General features: G+C 44.8%; 1 protein-coding gene across 7 annotated transcripts in view; it reads right to left on the bottom strand.

The window, feature by feature from the left end:
* Positions 1 to 1,691: 1,691 nt before the first annotated feature.
* Positions 1,692 to 19,351, bottom strand: part of ETV5 (ETS variant transcription factor 5) — a 38,104-nt gene continuing 20,444 nt past the window's right edge. For 6 of the 7 annotated variants that reach the window (XM_077349175.1, XM_077349171.1, XM_077349176.1 and 3 more), the window contains exons 8-13: positions 16,209 to 16,465; positions 14,593 to 14,664; positions 11,792 to 11,860; positions 11,181 to 11,350; positions 6,052 to 6,153; positions 1,692 to 3,672 (exon numbers count right to left, since the gene is read on the bottom strand). In XM_077349175.1, the coding sequence (XP_077205290.1) occupies positions 3,451 to 3,672; positions 6,052 to 6,153; positions 11,181 to 11,350; positions 11,792 to 11,860; positions 14,593 to 14,664; positions 16,209 to 16,465 (892 nt within the window). In that variant the 3' untranslated portion in view covers positions 1,692 to 3,450. Of the gene's footprint in view, positions 3,673 to 6,051; positions 6,154 to 11,180; positions 11,351 to 11,791; positions 11,861 to 12,187; positions 12,264 to 14,592; positions 14,665 to 16,208; positions 16,466 to 19,351 lie in introns of those variants that run through there. The other variant, XM_077349178.1, reaches the window with a different exon arrangement.

Raw genomic sequence — 19,351 nt, 5'->3', positions numbered from 1 at the left:
TTCTCTGTCATTTCAGACAGACACATTTTAGATACCAGCTGCTAGTGAAATTTAGCTACCTGTTCATACAAACCCTCCTGTGGCTGGTTAGCAAAGTGAGGTTGAGCCACTTTTGAGAGAAGCTCATAGAATCACAGAGTCGGAAGATACCTCCAGGGCAATCTATTCCAACCCCCTGCACAAAGCAGGAATTCATAACTACCTGCCCACCCACAGTGACCCCAATGCCCAAGTGATCCCCCACCAAAAATATCCAGAATCCAGCCTGGCCTGGAGAAAATACACCAACCGTCCCACAGTGGCGATCAGCAATTCCCTGGGTATGCAAGAAAGGGCTGCAAGAGACAAACACTGACACATCCCTTCCAGACCACCCACTCACAATCTGCCCAAGTTCATAAAATCAGTATTTCTTTTAGATGACTATCTACCCTCTGCCTAAAAACTTCCAAAGGTGGAGAACCCACCACCTTCCAAGAAAGCGTGTTCCACTGAGGAACCATCTTTTGGATGTTTAGCTTAAATTCTTCTGAATTAATTTAAACCCATTGGTTCTGGTCCGACCCACTGGGGCAACAGAAAACAACTCTGCTTCATCCATATGACAGTGTTTGAAGATGGTGATCATATCACCTCTTAAGTCATCTTCTCTTCAGGCTAAACAGACGAAGCTCCTTTAAACTTTCTTTATATGACTTGGTCTCCAAACCCTTCACCATCTTTGTAGCCCTCCTCTGGACACACTCCAGTTTGTCTACATCCTCTCTTCAGTTGTGGTGCACAAAACTGAACACAGTACTCCAAGTGAGGTCTTACCAGAATGGAGTAAAGTGGTAACATCACCTCATGTGATCTGGACACTATACTTCTTTTAAATTTCCCTTTTTAGCCACTGAGTCACACTGCTAACTTATGTTCAATCTATGGTCTATTAAGACCCCAAAATCCTTTTCACACATACTACTGCCAAGACAAGTCAGATTTTTCCTACCTAAATGAAGAACTTTACATTTATCACTATTGAAATTCATTTTAGCCCAGTTTTCTAGCTTGTCAAGATCATCCTGTATTCTGATTCTGTCTACTGATGTGTTTGTTCTGGTTTCTACTCCTTTGTTGCACTTCTGAATCACTGAGGAGTACTGTTTAAAATACCTATAGCGCTTTAGGGCTATAAGTGCTTCATTGGCACCACTGAGATGCCTTGAGAGCGGAGGGGAAAGCAGCACTGTTTGAAATGACCATAGCACTTCAAACAGAGCTCATAAATGGAAGGAAATTCTCTGTATGAAACCTCCGTCACTATACTTGTGATTGGGCCAACAACAAATAAATAACATCTGGTTTAGAACAGTTATGTGGAAATCTTCCATGATGAAGTTGCCAGATCTCAAGACCATACATTTTGTGATGATGGATGTTCTGTTCTGTGGATGTTCTGTGGGAATTGCTGACTTCTGTGGCTATGGCATCTGCCGTGTTTGGGAGTCAACTCAAGTTAGTGCAGTGCAGATAGAAAGAGGACTGGCTGCCTTCAGGGACTGAGGGGGCCATCGGGAGCACACAAACAGAGGCGCCAAAGGTGCAGAATACAAGGAATGGACAAGCTGCCTCTGCCCATCTCTGGACAGCCGTGCTGAAAGCCTCACTAAGTTGGTGCGAGGGAAACGAGAAGAAGGGCGCGCAGTGCCTGAACAGAAAGCAAAAATCCTTTATTGTACACAGTACAGAATGTAATGCAGCTTTGCAGGAGATATATTATTGTAGCCCTGCTCAGGCAACAGTCATTTCACATCAATCCTCAGATTAACCCTTTCTGCACTATAGACTTCTCATGCCAAATTTTAAAACAAAAAAAAGAAGCAAGCCCCATTCATTTGGGTTAAGCTTTGGGGCAATCTGGGAACCACAGCAGAGTTTGCTGTCATTGTGTGCTTTGTGATAGGCCACTTTGGGGGCCCTGGATAGATTCTGGGGAGAGTTGCTGAGTTGTCCACAGAGTTAATCTTCATATTCATACTTTTTTTTTCTTAAAAAAGTAAAGTTAGTCAAAAACCCAAACAAAGTTATCAAAGCAGAAAAAGAAATCCTATACAGCATTTACAACAAAACACAGAGCCCGCAAGGGAAGAGACGCATTGTGGGTAAAGCATTGTACAGGTGTGTGCCAACGGGCTCACAACAACAAGAGAGACAACTCCTGAAGGATCCAGAGAAGCTTTATATATACTGAGTAAATCTGGCCTCCTTCTTCTCCCTGCATTTTTACAAAATCAAATTGTGATACTTTTTTTCTTTAAAAAAAATCCCCCTAAAGTATGTGGCTTGCATGAAGCATGTGAAAGAGAGAAATGCGACTTACAAATTAAGCTAAAATACACACGTTGTCTCTTTCTCCCTTGCTGACAAGCTCAAAGAGGACCAGAAAAGTCAGTTAAGCAGTAATATGGCAATGGAGTCATAAGGTCAGAACCTGGGGATATCGAACAGCTGGGGCTGTCATGTATTAGATACATACAATTCCCAGACACAGAAAAAGCCAAGCGGCTTGCGCTCTGCTGCTGCACAGAAGCATACTCCAAATGCACAGCATGCTGTGCAAAATGTCCAAGCAGGATCCAGTGCAGGAAAAGCGCAAAGCAGATATGCACACATTGGGCCAAAGAAACTCCACCCCAGCAGCAGTGCCCTTTGCAAACAGCACTGCCAGAGGCAGGAAAGCAGCCGCTTGGCCAGAAGGTGGACTTGCCACAGATACAAAACCTACAAAAATCTAGTTAGAAATGTTGCCCCACAACATAAAAAGAGTTTGGCCAAGCCCCCCTCCCCCCCTAAAAGCAAGCCATCCATGCACAGCCTTGTTAAAGAGAGGGTGGCCAAGGGCTTGCTGGGCTCTTAGGGAGGTGATGCTTAAGTGCTGTTCTTTAAGTTGGGATGTTTACTGGAGACTAAGAAAGGCTTCCCCAGGCTGAGGAGCTGTGCACTGAGAACCCAGGAGGGCTGAGCTAGCCCATTCCCAAGGACTTACACTGCATCGGTTCCCCTTTCCCTCTGCAAATCAAAGCCCTTTTCCATGGTGCAAGGTAGATAACAAGGATTGTGATTGTAACAGAGCACATTTTCAGAACGAATCTGCGAGTCACATGCAGTCTATTCAAGTCCCGTGGACGTGTATAATCGCACCTGTCCCTATCAGCCGGGCCTAAAAGACAACCCTTCCCAATCTCTGTGCACCCAATAGCTGCACCCAATGTGATCAGTGACCGCAGGTCCTACTCACTAGCCACGCTACTGCCAGTCTTCACATGGAGGGCCTTGAAGTGTTTTAGGCTCTTCTGATAATGTTTGCAAAGAGCAGTTTCATGAACAGCAGAATTTTCTTTACAAAAAAAATTGCCCTTATTGGTTGGAACAGGAGTCTCTCATGTCAGAATTCTGCTGCTTCACAAGTCAGTAAGCAAAGCCTTCTGCATAGGGGAGGTTGCTGCAGTGATCCAAGTCTAGGAGGTATGCAGAGTTGTCTTCAAAATGCGTCAGAGGTATGGTGTCATCTTCATTCACATGGCAGTCTGGTTCAGCTTTCAAGAACGGACGCTGATTGTCAGGGAAGGCCATGGAGAAAAGAGCATCAGGATCACAAACAAATTTGTAGACATACCGCTCTCCAGCCACCTGAAAGAGGCAGAAGGTTCTGTTAGGGCAGCCCTTCTCAACTTTTTTACCATTAAGAATCCCCTAAAACAATGGTCCCCAACCTTTTTATCACCAGGGACTGGTCAACGCTTGACAATTTTACTGAGGCCCGGGGGGTAGTCTGTTGCTGAGGGTCGTCGCCGCCACCGCCTGAGCCCCTGCTCCACTTGCTTTCCCGCCAGCACCCTGAGATCCTGCTCCTCCTGGGGGAAGCTGCCAGCAGCAGATGCGCAATGCCACGCCAAGGGGGAGCCCCAGCCATGGCGGCCGCCGGAGAGCACCAAAGGTGAGCTGGTGGCAGAGTGGCAGGGCAGGCCCTTAGGCAGCACCTGGGAAGGAGGATGAGGAGGAGCCATGGCCCAGTACGGACTAATCCACGGACCGGGTTGGGAACCACTGCCCTAAAACACTCTTCAGGCTTCGAGAAACTCCAAAAGTGGTGCAATTGTGCAGAATATAGTTGGGAAGCATAACTACGTACACCCCCACCTTAGGCCTCTCCCTTTCCAACTCTCTCCAAACCCATCATTGGCCATTTTAGGAGGGGTGGGTGGACTGACAGACCATATAAGGTCATATAACCCAATAACGGTTTAACAAATTAAAAAAATATATTAAAAATTAATTGACTCCCACCCATTTGGGAAACCCTTCATGGGCCATCAAGAAACCCCAGGGTTTCACGATACCCTGGTTGTGAAAGCCTGTGTTAGGGTAAAACAGGTGAGGAAAGGCAAAGGGGAGGGGAATATGTGCATGTATGGGTAGATAAGATTGTCAAAGAGCACCAATAAACATGCAATTACACTTTTCTCTAGGTTAGTCAGAGAAAACAGTTGCAACTTACAAAACTCCCCGCTTCATTCAGAGTCAACTAAATGAATGCAATGATCAGAGGCATGCTCAGAGATTTGTCAAAACATTTCTTTAATAACCCCCCCCCCCCCCCGCTCCAAATCGATCTCTTTTGGAACTATCTTCAGAATAACATTCTCTCCTTTCTGGAATACCTTTACAAGTTCTAATCCTACCATGTTCAGGGTTATATGTATGCTAAGATTGTGCAAGCACAAATTAGAAGGGCAAATTTTAGTACTGGGAGCAGAATTAATAATCAGAGTTTTGTTTTATTTTTTTAAACATTAAAAAACTGCTAAGAACAAAGGTTGACTATATCCTTTCAGATCTATGTCGGGTAAAATCTCAGCTTCCATGGACAGAATTTCCAGTCACCTGGAAAAGGACTTCTGGGCTCTATGAAGTTTTTGCTGTCAATCATTGTAACTATTAATATTATTTTGTAAACCACACAGAACACTCTGCCCTAGCCATACCCTTCTAGAAGCAATCAAATTGGGGTGGGGATGCACTTAGGAACGGATCATGTTTCCATGTGATTGTTGGCATAGTTGTATGACTTTTTTAAAAAGTTGGATGACATATTTGCCAGCAGAGGAGAGGAAGAGCCCTTATCCTTCATAAGACGTGAAACAGATTAAGCACCCATAAGGAGTTTACCAATGTTTACCTTGGCAGCAAGCCCTGGACAAAGCCTAGGCAAGCTGCTTGCCAACTTTTAGTCAGTTTCGGCTTGGTGGCATTACTGTAAAAAGGAAGCAGACAGAAGGAATCTGCAGCCCTCTGCTTTCATACATAGTTTCATCTCCGGCTGGTTTCCTACAGCAGAACTACATAAAGCCAGTCTAGTGCGGTGGTTACAAAGTCGGATTAGGTTCTGGGAGTCCCAGATTCAAGACCCCACTCTGGCATGGAAGCTCACTGGGCGATCTTGGATCTGTCACTCTCTTCTAGCCTAACCTCTCACAGTTGTTGTGAGAATAAAACGGAAGAGGGGAGAATGGAGGTGTCAGCAGCTTTGGGTCCCCCACTGGGGAGAAAAGCTAGATACAAATATATATAATCCACTAAAATATAATCCAATAAGTTTTTTATTTATAAAAATGTTTTCACAGCATGGCATTGTGTGTGTGTGTATGTATGGCAGGGTAACTCATCAGTTATCAATTATCAATTAATACTTCACACAAAGCAACAATCAGGGGTTTATACAACCAGACTCCACATAGCAATTTCAGGAGCCGTGAATGCAGTATTGTACAAAGAATTTTGTTTTCAATAGCAGCAAGGGCCGGAAAATACAGTATAATTTCAGTTGAAGAGATGGACAGAGCAAATGAGAAATAGAAATGCTCTTTTGCATTATAGCTGGGACAGGAACCGAGTGGTGGAAGATGAGAACTACCTAAGCGAGCCACTCTCATCCCAGACTCTGTTTCCTTAGGGCCAACACCATTTCCATGCAGCTAGAATGTTCACAGGGAAGAGAGTGTTACTTGCCTTTTGCATGATGCCTTTTTCATAGTAGTAGCGAAGGGAGCGGCTGAGCTTGTCGTAGTTCATCGCAGGCCGGTTTTTTTGGATTCCCCACCGGCGAGCTACCTGCAAAAGTGGAAGTACAAGCAGGAAGTCTGAGTAGCATGTCACATTTTGCCCTGACTGAAAGCTGTTATAGTGGAGAAGTGTTTCCAAGTCAAGCCCCTAGATATAAATTTGCGACACTTAAAGCCCATTTTTCTGCCCCCATCAGGGTCACCAAGATGGCTGAACACATGAAGCTGCCTTATGCAGAATCAGACCATTGGTCCACAAAGGTCAGCACTGCTTACTTAGCTGCAACGAGCCCTTGTGGGAGTGGCAAGATATAAATGTAATTAATAAATAATAAACAAATTAAAATAAATTCATAATATTTTCCCATGAATGCATTTATTGGATCACCTTAAAAAGTGACGTAACACCTACAAAACGCCACACCATTACCAGACAGCGATGACAGCTTGCAGTTAGCAAGGACTGACCCTCAACTTGTTGAACAAGACTATTAATGGTGACTCTTCTGCAAGGCTTCTCCAATAATAACTGTGTAAATTTGTTTTACTAACAGTTGTCTAGAAGAGTTTAGAGGACATGTATCACTTAATTGTGTTCCCCTTGCAGTAAAAGAGAACAGCAAAGACTTCCAGGCATTAGCAACCTAAACGAGGTAAAACAGTTGCAAAGAACCAAATCCCTTTTTCCTAGAAATGCACAAGGCCTGCCTAAGTGCCACTCTGTCAGGTCAGAAGACTGGCTAGATTTGTTGGCCAAGGCACAAAGGATCATGTGCCGACCTATTAGCATATTACATATGGAAAAGACATGATGGGAAAGCTAATGAAGGCCCAAGTGTGCGCTGACTGAGCATTCTATTCCAACATGACTTTTTGAGCAGTTGTGAACAGTTATTCCAGCTCACGTTGGGAACAGAATCTGATGACATCAGCCTGTTGCCAACCAACCAACTTTTTCCCAGGGGATTTCTGGAATGGACAGTCAGGCTCTCAGAATAGATTAATCGCATTTCCTTGCACTAAGTGCACCAAGACGGCCCATGTCCACCTGAGGCCCTGACGAACAACCGAGCCAAATGCATGGGATGTTTCCAAAGGCCTCAGCTGCTAAACAGGCTGGCTGCACTCATGCCAGCCAGGCCAGCTTTACCATAACGGTAAAGAACAGGGAAGTGATGTGCAAGGATGAACTAAAGCAGGGGTAGTCACAACCTGTGCTCCTCCAGATGTCCATGGACTACAATTCCCATGGCAGGGGCTCACGGGAATTGTAGTCCATGGACATCTGGAGGACCACAGGTTGACTACCCCTGAACTAAAGAAGTCCAGCATCAGCAGAGAAAGCAGCAAACACTTCACGTTCCACGGCACAGCTGCTCTCACACACAGAGAAAAGTATTCTCACTGTGAGCTTCTCTATATTTGTTCTCTGACTATTGTACTGCTTCCAAGCAAAGCAACCAGAAAAAAAGCTATTGCAGTGCTTTTAACTAGCTTTCCTTCATGCTCTTCCACTCCTATTTCTCCAGCCTCCTCTCTCTCTCTCTCACACACACAGCCTGAGGAAGAATGTACTGGGAGCCAACTACAGCTGTATGCACACAGCACTGCTTTGTGAATTCAGCAAGCACCTTAGACGTTGGGGGGGGGGGGCAGATGGACGGACGACGACAGGAAACTTTGCTTCAGTTTTAAGCTAACACCTTGCGATATGCTTTCCAATAGCATACAGAATTAAACCTTTTGTAACTGGCTCGAGGGCGGAAGCATGTTCAGGAATTCTGCATGCTCAGGCACAAGCTCTTTTGCATACCTACGCCACAGCAGGGAAAGAGCCCAGAGCATGTTGTCTATGCACAGATTCGTAGGAGCCTGGTAGCGACTGTTACATAATCGTTCCCCAGCACCTGGGCGTTGATTATGGCAACAAGCAGTGAAAGAGCTTCCTCTTTACTGCTGCACAGGCTGGCACAAAAAATCATAAACTCTGTTCAAAGCCCTCATCCTCTCAGTGGACAGGACTGCCGAAAGCAAGGTCAGTTCTCAGCCCTTTGATCGTTTCTGCCTTCGGGAAGATACTGAGATCTAAAATGTCAGGCCACTCATGCTGTATAGCAGGAGAGAGGTCACACAATGTGGCTGTGCATCTCCCACTCATGCTTTCTTGGCCTTCTCACTTATGGAAAACCCAGCCAGGACAAGATTCATGGTGAAAATATTTTCAAGTTCAAAGCGTTGCCTTTTCATAATGCAGAGGGAGTGAAACGGCAAACTAGAGGGGGCTGCCAAACTGCTGTTTGAAAAACCACAATTTCCATGCAGAGCATACTGTATATTATGGATAATTACCCACCATGCACTGCTTGGCTGTGCAGCTGGTTTCAATTATTAGTCAAACAGCTTCCTCCTCTGCATCATTCAGTACAACCCAGTGCACCACAAGACTCCTCTCAGTAATTGCAAGGGTTTATTTACAAAACCAGTGTCTCCACAGGGTGACAACAGTGCAAAGCCCACAGCAACAGTGGAAATGAGCAGAAAACCTTTCTCCAAGGCACAGCTCAGTATCTGTCGTGTAATGAGAAAAGAACATGCCCTAGACCTGCTGAATGGGAAGATGTTCTGGAAAGCCAATGAGCTGCTGTATAAAGGGACTGGAAGGGGAGGGGGAGAGAACAGAAAACACACAATGGATTCTCAACTGGCTCTTTGTTCTATCAGCTTTTTAAAATGTGGAGTTTTTTTAAACTGCAAACATAAGATGGCATGAACAAACACAATATAGAATCATAGAGTTGGAAGGGGCCATACAGGCCATCTAGTCCAACCCCCTGCTCAACGCAGGATCAGCCCTAAGCATCCTAAAGCATCCAAGGAAAGTGTGTATCCAACCTTTGCTTGAAGACTGCCAGTGAGGGGGAGTTCACCACCTCCTTAGGCAGCCTATTCCACTGCTGAACTACTCTGACTGTGGAAATTTTTTCCTGATATCTAGCCTATATTGTTGTACTTGTAGTTTCAACTTATTACTGCGCGTCCTTTCCTCTGCAGCCAATATCTCATCTCACCCATCCTAAACCATGATTTTTCCAAGAGCAAAACTATAGAATGAAAGAACTAACAGAAGGGAATGTAGAGAAATTGAATGATAGGATATATTTATTGGAATACCAACACTGACACATATTGACAAGCTTCTGCCAAATCACAGCAAATGTTTATTTATTTCTTTATTCAATTTATAGTCTGCATTCCTCCTTGGAATAAAGGCGGATTACATAATAGTACCTCATAAAAGCCCCATTAAACCCCTCACATCTTTTCTCCATATACCTTTTCTGTATATGGAACTCCAAGCATTCTGTTTATTTCCTGTTCTGTAATAGGAGAGTGGAAAGATTTCTGATGGTGATGTATCAGCTTCTTTCCAACAATGAACGTTTTTAGGCTCATAGAATAAAAGATTTAGAAGGGATGGAACACAGCATATGAACCCTACTTGTGTGGGGTCACCTGTCTGATGCCTGCCATCTGAATAAAGGACATATTTAAGAAAGAGTAAGAGGCTAGCCTGGCTGGAACAGGGCTTTGTGAATTGGGAGAAGTTTAAGATGCAGTGATGTTATCTTCTTTCTGCATTCTGCTACCCTATTCTCCTTCATGTATGAACAAGGCTCAAGTCCAATTTCATTTTAATTCTAATGTAGAATGTATAAAACTCTGGATGGATGAGATCATCTATGAGATGACAATCCATCCAATTAAGCTAAGGAGTTACTCCCTGCCAATAATCCAGCTGTTGCAAGATCAAGCAGCTTTAAGTGCAACAGGTTCAGCGACAAGTGTGAAAGGAGGGTCTTACGAAGTCTGGCTCTGTTTTCTCCATTTGACCTTGGTGTGGACTGGATAAGATTCAATTAACAGATTCACACAGGGCCAGAAATAACTTTATTTACAGATGCTATGCCTCTCGTTATACCCCTAGGCACCATACATAAAGGAGAACTGCCGTTTTGAAGCTGGAATAAGCTAATAACCAGGACATAATGCAGAAACAAGTCAATTTGTATATGGATTGACCCTGTCAAGGCGCAATACAAACAGACCATCTAATGCAGGGGTAGTCAAACTGTGGCCCTCCAGATGTCCATGGACTACATTTGTTGGCAGGGGCTCATGGGAATTGTAGTCCATGGACATCTGGAGAGCCACAGTTTGCCTACCCCTGATCTAATGCATCAAGCCTCTGAGAAAGTAGAGACAGCTTTAATGTTACGGGGAGAAGTACTTGCTGTATCATGCAAAACAACTGAACGTGGGAATCTTCCTTCTGAGAAAATACCATGGGTAGTATCCATGCAATTCTGCATGAAGGAGATCACCAATTGCCATTCACACATCACTTCTGTTTTTCAACAGCTCTATGTGTGCTCTTGACATACCAAGGAAGAGCCACAATCCTAAACCTGACCAGTACCTCCACTTTCTGCAACCACAAGTCTCAACTAATGCTATTTCTACTGTATTCTGCCTGCTTTCAAGTGGCCTGGCCCAGAGACTACAAATAAATGAAACAGTATTAAGTTGTATCTATCACCTGAAAGTGTCCTTCATCCCTCGCGAGAGCCAGCTTGGTGTAGTGGTTAGGAACGTGGACTTCTAATCTGGCAAGCTGGGTTTGATTCTCCACTCCCCCACATGCAACCAACTGGGTGACCTTGGGCTCACCACAGCACTGAGAAAGCTGTTCTGACTGAGCAGTGATATCAGGGCTCTCTCAGCCTCACCTACCTCACAGGGTGTCTCTTGTGGGGAGAGGAAAGGGAAGGTGAATGTAAGCCGCTTTGAGATTGCTTCGGGTAGGGAAAAGTGGCACATAAGAACCAACTCTTCTTCTTCTTCTCTTTGTGACAAAGAGAAGAGTTTGCTGACAGATAGCCACAGCAGCTAAGTTCATTGCAATTGAGCCATCCTTTATTCTACATTCTAGTAGACTTTTGTTGGATAAATTAAAAATAAGGCAATGATAATGTATGGCAAACCTGGAAGTCTTCCCTCCCTGCCCAGGTGTTTTACCTCTTCAGGCTCAATCAGTTTGAACTCCATGCCCCTGCCAGTCCAAGCAATGAAGTGGGCATTGGCAGGATCATCCAAGAGGGTGACCAGGAACTGCCACAGTTGGAGCGATCCTCGTCTCTGGTAAGGAGGCCCTTCACGATACACTGTGGGCTCTTGCTTCACTTTGCCTGTTCAGAACAAAGCAGCACCAGTTAGATTCCACATCCCCCAGAAGGCAATGATCAGGCATTACAATTTCCTCCAGTTTCTCGAAATAACCTCAAACATTTAAGAAGCCAGGTGAATGCAAAAGTTACAGCACATTTGGCCTTCTAGTTGGTGAGGGTCTCCCCCTGTACAAAGGTGCACCAAGCAGCCAGATGTCACTGGCCCACAGCACTTCTTTTGAATAGTTACACAGCTTTTCTCAGCCTTCCTATTCTGTAATATTAATCTGGTAATGAATGTAGCTTTACCACTAAAACCCTGCATCCTGCAGTCATTGGAGACAGTTTCTCTGACAATCTAAGGCACAAATGAAACAGGGTGTCTTGGAGCACCCAGAACGGCTAATCCACCTTCTTGCTTCTCCAGAACTCCTTGAAATCCCTAAACAACCAGTCCCTTACCTTCCAACCTCTCTGGTACAACACAGGTATCATCAAAGTACAACCGGGCATCCTTCTCATATGAGAACCCTAAGAAGAAAGAAGACATGCAGATTAGCTCACCACACATTCTGTTTGTGATACAGGTCAAAACACACAGATTAGTCCACTTCCTCCTGGACTGTTGGTTTTATGCCATTACTTTGTCTGCTGGCAGCAACTGCTGGGCAGTTTAAGTCAACAGGTACAGCCTCACAGCGCTTACTTGCGGATGTGCCAGCTGCTCTACTCTGCCAACTCCAGGGGCTTGTCTAGACAGCAGGTTCCCCTGTGGCTGGATTCACACCAGACTGAAAAAAACTAAGTGGAGGTGAGAGAACGGGAAAGAAAAGAGGGACCAGGCCCTAATAAATCTACCTTGTGTTGTAGCTTCTGCTTTGGATTGTGATGCCTTTCTAGTCTCTGGCCTGGCAGACATTGTGCCAGAGAGAAGCATGGGGACCAGCCCAGTTTCTTAGCGTGGCATATCAGCTTCAGGCCAGCCCTCTTCCACCCTCAAATCCAGCGGCACCCTTCAGCTTTGTTTACAGTAACTGGTTGAGCTACATAAGCTGGTTCAGACTGAACTTTAAAAATGTCCTTTTCATGTGGTCAAACAGCACTGCTCGATCTTATCAGACATCTACATTGTTATAAGGAGAAACTTCCTCCACAAACCTAAGTCTGCCCACAACATTAGAGCGCTACAATGAGTAGCAATCATGCATCTAACCCCGATAAGCTAATACCTATCGATGTATATGGGGTGTCTCGCTACAGGAAGAAGACACGCTCTGCTCCTTTTCTCTTACTGCAGCTACTCCTCTGCACCAGCAACTTTTTAAAAACAAGAGAGGTCTTTTCAATTCCACAAGGTCAGTGACCAGCAGCATTACCTCTAGCTCACTCCTCTGCAAGATGAACCACAGGCAGAAAGGTCTCAAAGGGCAAATGAGATATGGCCCTGACATTCTGTGAATGGAGCTCCTACTGATTTTTTTTTTTAATGTGAAATAGCAGGTTTATGGGGGCCGTGATCCAGACTACTGCTTAAAAATGGGGGGGGGGGGAGGGCAAGGGCGGAATGCAGTGGAAATCCTATTCATGGAATTCCAACACCATACAGCAGCTTACTCCCATTATCCGTGATGCCAATTCTCTAATAAGGACCCCCCCCCCAAAAAAAACCCTCTGGTATTGAAATCCCTGTTTGGTGATAGCCTTTTTCAACCTTTTGACAGTGGAGAATAAATATTCAGGCTTCATGGACCCCCAGAAGTTATCTCGGCTGGCCACGCCTCCCAGAAGTGACGTAACTGGAAGTGACATCACCACTTGCACCCTTCGCCCTCCTTTCGTTCCCTTCCCCCACCTCTGGGTGGAGGCGGCCAGTTCCCTCGCTTGTGGCCAAGTCCATAAAGGTAAGAGGGGAAAGGCTACAGACCCCCTCTGGAGCTCCCACAGACCCGATTGGGAATCCCTGATCATTCTGATCATCATCATTCTGGCCTCTGTGATAATTGTGTCATTTTTGAGGGATGCTTCACAGGTGTGCCTGGCCCCTTTTCTTTGCATTTTTAAGAGGTACCTGAAGATAGCTTTGTTTAGGACTGCATTTGATTAAATTACTAGCAGTCATAAATGGTGATTTTAAAATTATGGTTCTTTATGTATTTTAGCTACTTCATTTTATGCATTTTAGCTACACTGTAAGCTGCTTTGAGCTCCATAAGGATAAAGGTAGCTAATAAAGGCTTTCAATAAACAAAATCTCTATTTGTGTATATACATGCTGCAAGAGATACTGTTTGCTCAGATAAGGATCCAGAGATGCTAGACTTTTATTAGCAGCCGTAGCCATGAGGGCAGCTGCTGTTGGCACCTAACATGGCTAAGAGAGAGGCAGGAAGGAAGAATCTGTTCTGTGGGTAAAATGGAAGGTGTTGTTTCAGCATTGCTAAGGAGGGAAACTGGCAACAGGCGTATTGAATGTCCCCAACAGGTCCCAAACACCCTTAACTATCTGCTTGCAATGCAGAAAGGGAATCAGGATGATTTACAGAGACAGGACTCGACTGCAGCAGGGCAAAGATAACATCATCAGTTGAATAAAATGGTTTCCTTGGTCCAATTAATATCTTCATGCTGTGAGGGGATGCAGTTCTTGCACATGCTCATTTCTCGCTAGCACCTAGGGATAGGTGGGGGCAGGCGCTACCTTGGAAGGCCTCATACAGCACCCACAAGGGGGCTCCATCCTCTTGCCAAGCTCATCGATTTGTTCAAGCAGCAGCAAACAATGGGTCTCTCCTCTCCCCAGAGCTTGCTGAGCATTTGGCTCTCACCCTAGTCACAGCAGTGAGGTTCACCTTTGAAGAAGGTTCAGGTTTCAGCAAGGACAGAGCCACAAAACTGAACTCGAAGGCAGCAAGAGCAACCCCTCAGACCCTTCATCTGCAAGGATGGGACAACAACCCAGTCCTACCTTTTAGGGTTGCTGTGACAATCATGTTATATGAAACACTTGGAACACTCCAAAAGCTAATACCGGTTTCTAATATTATGATTGTTAGCTTCTTGTTCTTGATAACTCCTCCTACAGTACTGCAAAATGCCCTCCAGCAGAAGCAAACCAACCATTCATCTTTAGTTTCACGGGAGAGTTTTTGCCCTTGCTCTTGGGGTAATCATTTACCACTCTATATTGATTAATTTTCTGAATTTTATTTCACGCACACAATTATACATGAGCTCAATCATGTTTCTGTTCTCCGGCCACTTACCGTCATGGCTGTTGGGGAAGTAGCCACCTCCTCCTCCTCCTCTCACATACGCTGACTGGCAATTAGGCACTTCTGAAATAAAGATGAAGGGAGATTTCATATTGTCAGCATTTCATTTTTGTATGAACTAACTTCTGGGGTTAGTTGCCTTGTCGGTTTAGCAAGTAGAAAGGGTGAGTTATATTTTTAAATAGTAAATACAATTAGAAGGGAATCACCTCTTCTCTGCAAAAAGCAAAATACTTCAGAGAAAGACCATGTTTTAGATGTGAACTATTGTTGTCCTAGTCCCATGTACTAAGATTATTTACCTCCTGGTATTAGGTATTCAGAGACACAATGGGTCACTGACTAAATAGGAGAAGTATTGAATTTGCAGACATTAATAAAATCTGTTGAAACCAGGCATATTATATTGTTCCTGGAAGAAACCACTCAGATAAATCCCCCTCATCGCTTCAGCTGTCTTTCCCCAGAAGGCAAAAGCGGAAGCTTGACACATGGAAAAAAATTAGTCAGAAACCTGCAGGATTGGTTGAGAAAGCATGCTTAAGCTACACACACAAGCATGAACTAGCAGTTAAGCTGCATCCCCTTGAAAACACACAAGAAACAGGGAGAAGAGAAAAATATTCCTTTAACTGTAGATCTTCTCCCATCTGTTCCAGCCTGCCTCTGAGAGGTCATGGTATTTTTAGGTCTAAGGCGATTTGTAGCTATGTGGTGGGACCTGCCCCAGCAGCAGCTGCAGAATCTAATAAGTGATCAAACTGCCCCTCTTCATATCCCAAGGTGAGCATTTAGCAGAAAGCCAAAGTCAGCTATGGGTTCCAAGAGGTACCCAAATACAGCCTGACTCTTGTACGCTCAGCGTCCCCAAAACTGAAGAGGGGTGTGTGCGCGTGTGTGTGGGGGGACTTTTGCATGCAAGCAGGCAAAGCTGCCCTCCCCCACGGCCAACAGTAATGCCTTTCAGATTATGGAAGCTTAGGTCCTGCTACATCTGTTGAATGCTTGATTTTTAAATTTATTTTTTCAAGCCACAAAGAGATAATCTACCATTCTAACTAGGTTAAACATGGCCACAAAAAGGCAGCAGCTCCCCCTTCCATGGAAATGTACAGCGGCAATACAAGCCATAACTTTAGGGGAATGGTATATATATAAAGCCGCGGAGTAAAATCTAGCCGTCAGAGCACATGGAGAGACTGTTGGATGCTACAGTGATATTATGACTGCATTTTCCATTTCCTTCCCTGGCAAGATCAAAGAGTTCTTCATCTTCATCCTTGTGGGTTCGGCTGGACTTCGATCTAGGATCAAAGAGGGAGCAGCTGCTACAGGACACTAGTGTGGAGCAGAACCATTGGAAATGGTTGCAGAGCCACACTACATACCCCTCTCCATTCAACAGGTATTGAGCTGTCTCTAGCAATCATACAGAGATATCCGAAGGCTGCAAAGAAGCAAGCTGCATATACAATTTTTTTTCAAGGACAGCAATATGAGCCCAAGGACTTCATGAATGCTGGCTGATTAGGTTCCTGATGGTACTGAGGCTCCTTTGTAATCCTGACAGCCACCAAGGAATGAACACCTGCCACTAACATACTCACCTGAGTCAATGCAGTAGTCCCTGGGCTCTTGCTTGATTCCCATGGGAGACTGGAATCCATGCCTGGGTGGCCCAGGGATGCCTGGGACACCATGATCATAGAGGGGGTCATGGTACTCTTGCTTGAATCCCTGAGGAGGATGGGCAGCAGCAGGGACAATAGGCTCTGACATCTGCCTGTGGTAGACAGGGCGATTGTCTCCCGAAAGCCCTGGCGGAGGATAGGGATGGCAAGGTTCAGACATCTGTCTCTGAAACCTGGGTACACCCAAAACAGACAGGGAGAAACAGTTATACACCAGAGTTAAGAGACCAAGGGCTCTCATGATCCCCAGAGTTGTCCCTCAGCCCCTAGAATCACACCTTCAAAAGGCAGCTCCTCTGAAGTACAGGAAGCTTTCACAATCAGGATTCTTAGCAATGCCCTGTACAACATTTGAGCCCTTTCCAAAACTCAACCTAAGAATGAGTTTTGGGGAGAGGTAGGTAAGATGCATCCTGGGACACCAGCTACCAGCTTTCAATCAACAATGAACACCCCCTTTCCCAAAGCTGAAGACAAATGTATCCTAAGCCTTCCTGAGAAACAGAGGCCTTCTACACTGTCTCTGACAGGGAAATTAAGCAAATGTATCTGGGGAGAATTCAGCATGATGTAGAAAGGATGAGGACACTCCCCTGACTGGATCTTCCAACGTTTTTATTTTAAAGCACGTAGGCAGCTCGGAAGGAGACCACAGCATGGCATTGGGGCATGTTCGGATGTGGTCAAAGCTATATTTCTGCCACAGAGCTGGGGAGGAATTATACTGGAAAAATGTGTTAACGTTTTGCTAATTATAATAAGGAAAAAACAAAACAAAACCCAGAGGCAGAAGTATTACTTCTAAGTAAAAATAAATATATAGGGAGATCTGATCATAAATCTCCTGCATCATGTGCAGTTTTTGCCCCCAATAAGCTCCTTGTAAGAAACTGGTTTCTTATCAGCCCGAGCTGCTTATTGGCTTTATGCTCGTGGCAGGAGCAAGAGAGACTTCTAGTGGGATCTATTGTAGCAGGTGCAAATAGTAGATTTGATTTACTTGCCACAACACAAGGTATATCCCTCTTGTGCAGACTAGACCTACAATTGGACAAAAATCCTGCTGCTAAGAGCACAAAGCAGTTCAGCCTTTGCTGGTGAGAAATCACCCACTACTTTGCCATGGCTACATTTTGGTCAAGTGAAGCAAACAAGTGGTTACATAATTCTGAATCTACTCAGCCATCTGAAAAAGCCAAGTGGCTGCTAATCTGCCTTTAAGGCTAGAGGATTAAGCCTCTCCATGTGTGAAGGGAAAATGTGCACTTTCTGAAATGCTCTAGTGCTATAAAGTACACACAAAGTCTTAGCATAGTGCATGCTCTTGACAGACAGCTCGGTTACTCTCATGCCAAGTCTGAGATCTTAGATGAAAACTTACTGACTGCCTTGTGAATTTCAAATGTCAGAGAGAGACTGATGCTATGTTTTCAATTAGATGGCTTCCTTTCTTGCTTCTGTTCCCAGAAAGCCAAGGGTGCAACCTCATAATAACCATACTCTGTGGCCACTGAAGTTAGAAACGTGTCCTACACAAAGATACCTTAAATAAAGATCCCCATCCCGGTTGTTCCCCCCCCCACTCATCCAGCCTGATGAAGAGCTCTGGAACATTTAAAAAGTTGCGCACACCATGTTGTCTTCTTTTGGTTGATCTTAATAAAAGGTATAGCATGGTTTTTGGTCCACAGAAAAATCCAAAACCTATGCGGCCACCTACTTTTCAGGGGAATATTCAGTACTTCAACAAAATAATTTTTAGGATACAAGTGAAAGAGCTGGTTAACAAGAAATCAATCTTGTTTAAGAGCACGCCCACATATTAATTTAGTTTCCTGGTGAGGACCTGATGGCTTATGTGGACACAAATAATGTGGAAAGTGTGCCAAGAGAAGCAGGAATGTTTTCCTTGGATACTCCAGTTTGTCAAAGAAATCAGAGGTGGGATGGCACAATTCCACAGATCCCTGTCGACAACTCACGGGGGGAGGTGCAAGCCAAAGCACCCTTGCTGACAGGTATCAGGAAGTATTGTCCTGAACCTCCAAAAGAAGTGCCTCTGAATGTGCCTTTAGATGGACTGTACAAGTGTCGGATAGGACAGAGGCCCCAGTAACCCTCCCACTGACGTTTAGAGGCAATCTTCACTCTCCTGCGTCTTAGTACCTTGACAGGCGATTGCTAACAATCAATTCCTTTCCCAAGGTTCAAGCCGCACACAAACTCCACTTGGCTTTGTAACATGATCTTTTGCAGCTGACATGCCTGGATTACTCCACTTCCGACTGGTGTCCCTCTAACCTTCCAGAACGTAACTCTAGAGTTATGCTGGTATGGCTTTTGCAGGAAGAGGCACTTCCAGATGGGCCCAGGCTGAGTATCCCTAGCATAGCTTTAAGGTCATTTGTAACTCAGGGCCTGGGGGTTTAAAAGCAACTTTAGATGCCACCAGTATAGGGAAACTGCTTTTTCAGTGGACAGGGTGGAGACAGGGTCACAGTGAAAGATGAGAGTAGACATATCTGTGAAGGTAAGCCCATCTTTTGATGCTTGAATGTTGATTTATGTTCCTATGGTTTCCTCACTCGCCCAGATTAGAAAAGCATTTCACATCTCATTCTACACAAAACAGATCTCTGCCTGGCTCTGCATGCCAACCTCTGAATTCCACCCGTGCGGTTTTTTAAAGAGCCATTGCACATTTGTTGTCTACCCAATATAGGTGTTCCCCTTGGTTATGGGGAAGGGAGTCACAGAAGACCCAGATACACATGGGATGACTACATTTCTACAAATCCCCTGCTTGCTAAATATTTGCTATTTCAAGCGGCAAGGACTACCTACCCTCTATTGTATAAGGCTAAAAAATCTGTAATGGTCCGAAGCACAGTTGCTTTAGCGGCAAGCATGGACCCTGCTTTCGTTCTGAAGTTCCATTCCTTAAGGAGCCATGGTCAGGGCCTTTAGGGCCTTGATCTACAGTCAGGAAACTAGGAAGAGCCAAGTTTATGAGTGGGACTATACAGAGTAGATGGAAGAAAAGTTATGCAAGCTCTTAG

Source organism: Paroedura picta, chromosome 8, assembly GCF_049243985.1.
Source record: "Paroedura picta isolate Pp20150507F chromosome 8, Ppicta_v3.0, whole genome shotgun sequence".
Classification (NCBI taxonomy): domain Eukaryota; kingdom Metazoa; phylum Chordata; class Lepidosauria; order Squamata; family Gekkonidae; genus Paroedura; species Paroedura picta.
This window is presented reverse-complemented; position numbering and strand designations above follow the sequence as displayed.